General features: G+C 35.1%; 1 protein-coding gene across 2 annotated transcripts; it reads right to left on the bottom strand.

Annotated features, from left to right (window-relative positions):
* Positions 1-1482: 1482 nt before the first annotated feature.
* On the bottom strand, positions 1483-4636 carry LOC134258396 (fos-related antigen 1-like). Of its 2 annotated transcripts, none has more exons than XM_062740931.1 (4): positions 4376-4636; positions 3318-3668; positions 2453-2560; positions 1483-2323 (listed from the first exon to the last, which is right to left on the bottom strand). In XM_062740931.1, the coding sequence occupies exons 1-4, from the start codon at positions 4469-4471 to the stop codon at positions 1865-1867; spliced, it is 1014 nt and encodes a 337-aa protein (XP_062596915.1). In that variant the 5' UTR covers positions 4472-4636; the 3' UTR covers positions 1483-1864. The 2 variants fall into 2 exon arrangements, with proteins under 2 accessions (XP_062596915.1, XP_062596916.1); XM_062740932.1 differs by lacking the exon at positions 4376-4636 and adding an exon at positions 3968-4196.
* Positions 4637-7822: the final 3186 nt, after the last annotated feature.

The raw sequence follows: 7822 nt of genomic DNA, 5'->3' as shown, positions 1-7822 counted from the left end.
GAAATACACACTTTTAAAAGATAAGTTAAATAAGTAATCCTTTAATATGCTATAGAGACGGTATTTATAGGCTTTTAGTCTGTTGCCCAATCTATTCAGTTTATACTGAATATATATTGTTTAAATATAAATATAAAATGCTATACCATGTCCCAACACACGACAAACTGGTAAGCAAAAGGGGGAAAACGTATTTATCAATGCTATTAGCAGTCTTCAGAAATTTCTCAAAGACACGGAATAATAACTTATTATTTTATCAAATAATTCACTGCTTATTGTCATTACAAATTAATTTTTATTATTGTCTTTCTATAAAGTAGTTTTGCATGAGCTATGAAGAAATAAATGCATTTATAAGTGTTTCTTAATTCCTCGGAGTCATTATGAAATAATAATATAAAAAATTGTATTTCTGATTTTTTTTCTTCATTTATTAACTTCTTGCATAATCTTTATTTAAAGGCACTGTATTTCTAGTAATTCACGTGCTTCTATTAAATTAAAACAATGAAATAATCTCGAGGTGAGTTCTAAGTATATTTTCCGAGCCGGAAAAGATCATATCCTTATGTTAATTCCAAACCCGGATAAATTATGTTCTATTTGTTTATTGTATTTGCTGGACATTCCTCGTCAAAAGCAGTTTCTTTTCGCGGTTGTAGATAAAAATGCCTCTTTTCCAAAGTTCCATGTAGTGTACTTCATCCCATCCCTAAAAGATCTGCATGTCATACCCTATATCTTACTCGTGTAGTTTTTACCTTGCAATTACTCCCAACAAATAAGCAATGTTCTGAATTTTCAACTATCAATACATATATTTATATACATTTCTCAGATTTATTTATAAATTATTTAAACTATGAAGACCTGAATTTTAAAAATAATGAAACATTTTAAAAGAATTATCCTTGTTTTTTTCTGTTTATTTTATGCATTTTTTCCCCCTTTATTTTTAATTAAAACTTTTATCGTTTGCTTTCAGAATTTTTTGAGTCCTTATGTAACATTTCCTTTAATTGCGTGTTGTATTGCGTGCATGTATTATATGCAGTGGAATTTCTCAGTGTTTTTATGTGTGTTGTCCTGACACTTCCCTGTGTGGGTGGTTCCACGCAACTGGGCGCACGATTTCCCGCTCCCGGGGATAGATGACGTCATTATAAGAAATAGGTCCCATTCATTCACAACTATTATTATCCGTTATGTTTATTATTTAAACGTGATATATTTATCGTCATCATATGCTGTACATTGCTATAAATTAGGTTTATAAGTACTCCATGTGGACGAAGAAGTCTAATTTGTTTAATAACATACAAAGATTTCATTCCTTATCTATTAGTTTTGACATGTGACTTCGGTGCCAAATGCAACAATCCAGAATCAGAAATTATATCTTTCGCTCAGTAAACAACGTCACCATTTTTCTCAATGCAATCTTATCCCTGATAAGGCCAACTGACAAGTGTACGCTAATTTATTTTCGCATATCTTTATTCAAAATGTACAAAAAAGTATAAATAGTTTGGAACAATACGTTCCGCTGTAACTATGTACAATACAGAAACGGAAGCACCTGACGCGCTAGGCACGAATACCCACAGAAGTTAGGAACACAATGGCAAAAAAACATAAACAGTCATAAAATGCAACAACGCCTTGTTCTTGCATCAAAAATAAATATCCTGTACACAAAAATTATAACATTTACATATAAAACGACTGGCTTTGGAGACATGATTTAAAGAAACAGGTGGCAAGCATCAATAGATAACTGAAAACCGTCCCGCAGCGAAATAAAATGAAATGATGCTGTCGTTGACTTTTTATAGAGGCGACGGATGATATATCTGAATATTCACAAAGAAATCAAGGTCGGTGAACTGGCACTTTCCGAATTGCTTTCACTTGAAGTCCTATTCACTTCACTGCTGCAAGAAGAGGGTCCATTCGTTATAGGTGTAAGACCTGTATGGTCCACCATATTGTCTAGAGTAAACATGAAGCCACTAGAGGGCGTTGTGATTGGAATTCCAGTAGCAGAACTAACAGAGACATCCGTGTCCTTCTTCTCTCGTTTGATAAGAGGAAGTGTGCTAGGGCGCACGCTGGAACCCGCGGACGACACGGAAAGTTTACCAACAGCACATTGATTCAGAGAGTTTTCGGACTTGACCTTGACAGGGTTGTGGGGGGTGTCGACCTTACATAGGGGCTGGTGGGCCTGCAGGACAAACTCCAGCTGGTCTTTCTGTTGCTGCAGAGTCTGGATATCCGACTCGATCGAGTCTCTCTCTTTTTCAAGTTTTTCTGTTTCCTGTCATAGAAAAAAAAATGTGTCATATAATTTTCAATTTCGATAAAAAAAAAAAAACGTTCGTACAATATCTCTCACTGTAATAAAAATATGAGAAATAATTTTACTATAATATATTCATAAGCTTACCAATAGAAGTCTGTTGGTGTGGTCCACTCTTCGCTGCCTACATTTTGCTGCCGCCAATTTGTTTCGTTCTCTTCGGACTCTTCGTCTCTCTTCCTCCTCGGGACTTACCTGTCAAAAAGAAACAAAATAAAATGAATAGATATTCGAAAGCATGTAAATCAACATTGTTTATCATTGTCAATTTTTTCACACTAAAGTATGTTAACGCGGTAAGATAGTTTGACAGAAAGCAAACATTTTTTTTCTGTCATCTGACAATGTGATTGATGGAAATAGTCGAGGGGCCCACTAGTACCCGAAAATATGTTGACATAAGCATATACACGATAAAACCCCCTTAAGCAGTTACGTTACTGGATGAATTCTTTGGCCAATAATCATACCATTTTTTATGCCCTGAAGACAGGGTACAGGACTTGTTCTGGTTTCCTGTGTTTTTTCCGTTCTATAATCTTATCTTGCCGGGATCTACTAAATCCCTGTCGTCCGACCAACATAACGCTTTACAATTACAAGTGTATCATTAGCGAAGTTAAATCTCTTTTTGATGGGCCTTTGATCCATCCGTGTTAGTTAAATAATCAGCTTAGACTACGCTGTGTTTAGCCCCCAGATGTTCATGTCATTACACTTTCGGCCACTTGATCTTTACTGAACATTAAATACATGTTGTATATTAAATATAAGAAAACAATTTATTTGGGTGACCTCCCTGCATTTCAGTCCTCACTAAAAGAGTTCAATCCAACATGTATTTGCCTTACTACTTAATCTTTATTTTCAAATGAACATGCATTCCTTGAAAGTTGAGGAGGAAATCCGTTCATCTTCTAAATAAATAAATTTATAGAATAAAAATACTTACTTTTTCATCACGTTTATTTCTTTTCCGTCCTCCTCCACCCACGCTTGTGGTCATGTCGTATGCAATGAGATCCTGGCCGTCAGCGCCCCGCCCCCGTTTGTTGGGGGGCCAGTCCGCATCACTCATGTCCGAATAGTCATATCTGTCGGAGGAGCGGTCGCTGCCCGCGGGGTCAACGATCGGGGGGACGAAGCCGCTCTGTGTGAGAGGGTCCTGCCCGGAGGAGAGGTTGGTGGGGACTGACTGGAGCTCTATGAACGTCTGCTCCAGGTTGGCCAGAGTCGTGGGGGTCAGGCCTGTGGACGTGGCTTGGGAGGTGATGCCGCTGACGTAGGATGCCGGGATAGAGTACTGTTAAAGAAAATAGAAAACGCATAAGCTTATAAATCCAATCTGATGAACTTTTCTTTTTCAAAATAAAAAACAGAAAATATTAACATCAAACTTTTAAAACAATAAATAAGCACAAATGTCCATGAAACGAAATTAAAAGTCACTTTGATATCATTTCTGTGAATGAATTCCAGAAGTTTGTGGGTAAACTTTTAATTCCACTTTTCAAAACTAAATCGGAATGCAATAAAACACAATTTGCACGAAAGAAAATGCAACACATGTCCCTGCAGTTTTGCACGTGTTTGACAACATACCGGCCGGTGGTGGGGGTTCATGTGTGGGGTGTACTGGTGGTGGGGGTGATAGTACGGGTTAGGGTTATAATACTGCCAATGCCGATTATCCATGGTAAACTTAATCCGAAATACTGTCAGCCAAAGTATTCTGAACTATTTGTACAAGTGTGCATGGATGGTTGATTATGAGCGTCTAACTCGGAAATAAACTTATATACGTACTATCAAGTACACAGTGATGTCACATGCATACTATGTCAACCGTGCGCATGCGCCACTTGACCCAAAATATCTTTCCCCATTGTTAGATAAATTTTTGCCGGATTAAGAAACTGTCGTACATTTCTCATAAAAACTTTGTCAAAACAGGTTTACAATGTCAGGAAAAGTAAATTTTAACCATATCTGATAGTAATTTTCACTTACCGTGGTAGAGGCGGCACTGGCGCTGGCCATGGACGAGAGAATGTTCGCCACGTACTTCGACTCGTCGCTGTAGTCGCTATTCTCCCGACTGTACATCGTTTTAAAAAGTATTTTTGCAATTTTGACGATTTAAGTGGAACCGCTCAAAGAAAAAAAATGGTAGTGTATGTCACTTTGATGAAACTTCCGGACTTTGGAAGAATTTCTCTCCGAGATTTCCAGTGTATGACTCACTCGTCACTGCTTGTACTGAGAAGGAATATACCCTACGTATAATATATACAGGCTGAGTCACATATGACTCATGCTTCTATTTTAAGAAACATTACTTCATATTTATCGGTACTTTTGTATAGCATCGTATGGTAAGATGAAAAAGCACGAGGATTCCGCATAAACTTGTACCACGTGACACTCCATATTTGGCGAATTCTTGACGTCACAAACGTGAATGGATAAACATAGAACAATTTGTTTACGCATATTTACAACAAGTAGCATAGTTAACCTTTCATGTGTGACAGAATGCACAATATTACTAAACACAAAAAGAACGACTATTTTTGTGATTTTTAAGAACTGACTTTTTGGCTATATTTTCTGTCTAAATGCAAAATGAATCATTACGAGTTAAAAATATACTAATTAAAGAATCGCAGGTAGATTTTACATTATTTTGTAGAGTAAGCATTTTAACACAGGTAAAGCAGACCCCCGTCATGTGTGTAAATGGGTCAATGGCTATATTCAAATTAGACAGATCTAGGGCCAGCATGTACAGGTGAAATATTTCAACGATGATGCATCGTTTTTGTTTGTAAAAATTATAAAATTACATGTCGTTTTAAATGTTCTTGGCAATGCCATAAAAAGTGTGTTCACACAATGTTTTGATTTAAAAATATCTGTAGAGAATTCTTCTGAGTCATACGTGAACAAAATCTTTTGTCTTTTAAACTTTATCAAATTCAATATATGAAAAATAAAAAATGTTATAAATAAATAAAATTTCTACTCCAAAAAATATTTCTTTGGTAATATTGATATGTATACTTATTTTTTTATGAAAAAATTCGTATCTATAATCTGCATCATAAACACTAGATATTTTTATTTGAATGTAACGTTTTCTTTGATTTTAACACTAAGGAAACCTGCTACATGTATGCACATTTTGTTACAAAAGAAATTAGTTTTTCAGAATAAAGTATATATGTTTACTAGTATATGAACAAATATTTTCCGTGTGAATGCCTTATTATACCGTTGTATTCATGTATGATGAAGGCTGTATAAAACTAAATTAGAGTTTTTCCTAATTTCAAGGAAAGTGCGTGTTGAAAATTTTGGACAAAGTTTATTTCCATCATATGTGCTTTTCGAACATATGCACATTTTGTTACAAAAGAAATTAGTTTTTCAGAATAAAGTATATATGTTTACTAGTATATGAACAAATATTTTCCGTGTGAATGCCTTATTATACCATACATGTATTTAGGGTTAATTACATGTATGATGAAGGCTGTATAAAACTAAATATATCCTGAGTTTTTCTTCATAATTTCAAAAAGAACAGTGCGTATATGTTGAAAATTTTGCAGCAATATACAATCAGTTTATTTCCATCATATGGGCTTTTCAATTTCTTAACATAAATTATTGACAAGCAAGTATTAGCCCCAGTAGACCTTGTCAGAATACAATTTATCATTGAATGAAATGCTTTTTTTCTGTTTGTCCTGAATTGCTACAGCTTGTTAGTCGGTGTTTTGGCACCTGGATGTTTCGGAGGTCCGTGTTTGCTCTGCTCTTGTTTTGTATATTTGTTTAATGGACGTTGAGATTGAATACTGACAATTCACTGCATTTTAAAAACACCCTATTTAAATAAAAAATTCCCTGATAAATGTGCACATAAAATTAAAAGGAAATATTTTGAATTTAACATAATCGTTTTATAGTTATTTGATATGACAGTATTTACCAAATATACATTTAGGCGGAACTGCCATAGAAGAGGTGTTTATAGACTTCAAGAAAGCGCCATTGGGTGGGGCGCACTTTGTTTTAGATACGTAAAATTGACAATATCAATGTTTATATGCAAACTGCAAATAGAAACATGTCAAAAGAAAAACCCAAGAGAAACATGCGGGTCTTCTATGATACGTTTCTTAAAGAAGAACGTTGTCTTTCTTAAATAAAAAAACAATAATTAAAGGTTAGTGTCTCCTAGCACGTAATGAAAAGGCATACCAACTTGCATTTAAAGCTTGCTATTTAGAGTACGGGTTAAAAGAAATGAAATAAAAAACACCTTCTTCGATTCTGGCGGAGAAGTTCAACCTGGAGGTCTATGGGTTTTTTTTTTCTTTCTAGTATTCGTGGTAACCATTCATAATTAAAGTTGTAAATGCGTAAAAATTAAAATATCAATACCCAAATTTGAACAGCATGTAGGTCTTTTTCGATATGGTAGCTTTTATTGGTTTATTATTGTATGCAAACATAAAAGTTACATTAATGTAACTGAAATACGTGTGTATTCCCTTTATAACTGCTTTATTTTTCCAAATAAGGATATATGATTTCTGCTAAGCACAAACATTATTTAAACTAAATCAACGTCCTGTTCATTTTGCATAATTACGATACAAAATATTACAGTTTTTTAATTGTCTAAACTTTTCCAGCCACATGAACAGGGCCTTGGAGAGCAGGCACATAGTATGGGGTGGGGCGGGACTGTCCCTCTTTTCCTAAACATGACATTTTACTATTGAAAATGTACATTGAAAAAAGTTGAAAGTAAATAGAATGTTTCCTTTGACTGCCCGAGGTGTGGATACGGTATTTTTTCCCGGGGGGGGGGGGGGGGCATCCCAGTAAAAAAAGAAAAGAGAAAGTGAGAATGAGTATATATATCATTTTTTTTTAAAAAAAAATCTTATGTTGTCCCTATCTGAATTTATGCGTTTTTCTATTTTCTTTGGTGATGAATTTAATATAGACGCCAGAGATTGCAGTCCAGATGAATGCCCGCCCATTGGTGCAGCACGGTGACTGGGGCTGTCTTCCGTACGTTCAAGAGGCTGTATCCTCGCTTTGCGTACTCTTCTTCTGCACTTTTATGATTAGAGGAAAATTTGATTATTTGTGCTACATCATATTAAGCTTAATAAGTGAATTTCGAAATGGATGCAATATGGTGATTTGATGACCTTGTACAAAATAGACAACTAGAAGTCTCCTCGCACTTCCCCTACTTGGCGTTTAGCAGGCACCACATGTAAAAACCGGAAACCATGAGTCACAAGACTACCGGAACTTATATATTGTACGTGTAATTTAAACCTAACTATGTAACCACTTGGAATATTGATAATCGAAGACTATCTTCTGTCTTCGCTTCTAATGCCCTTTCTTTGACGTAAGAATCATCAA

This window comes from Saccostrea cucullata, unplaced genomic scaffold, assembly GCF_032062105.1.
Source record: "Saccostrea cucullata isolate Sc308-1 unplaced genomic scaffold, CSIRO_AGI_Scuc_v1 ctg4, whole genome shotgun sequence".
Lineage (NCBI taxonomy): Eukaryota > Metazoa > Mollusca > Bivalvia > Ostreida > Ostreidae > Saccostrea > Saccostrea cuccullata.
Note: the sequence above shows the minus strand (reverse complement) of the source record. Positions and strands in the feature narration are given on the sequence as shown.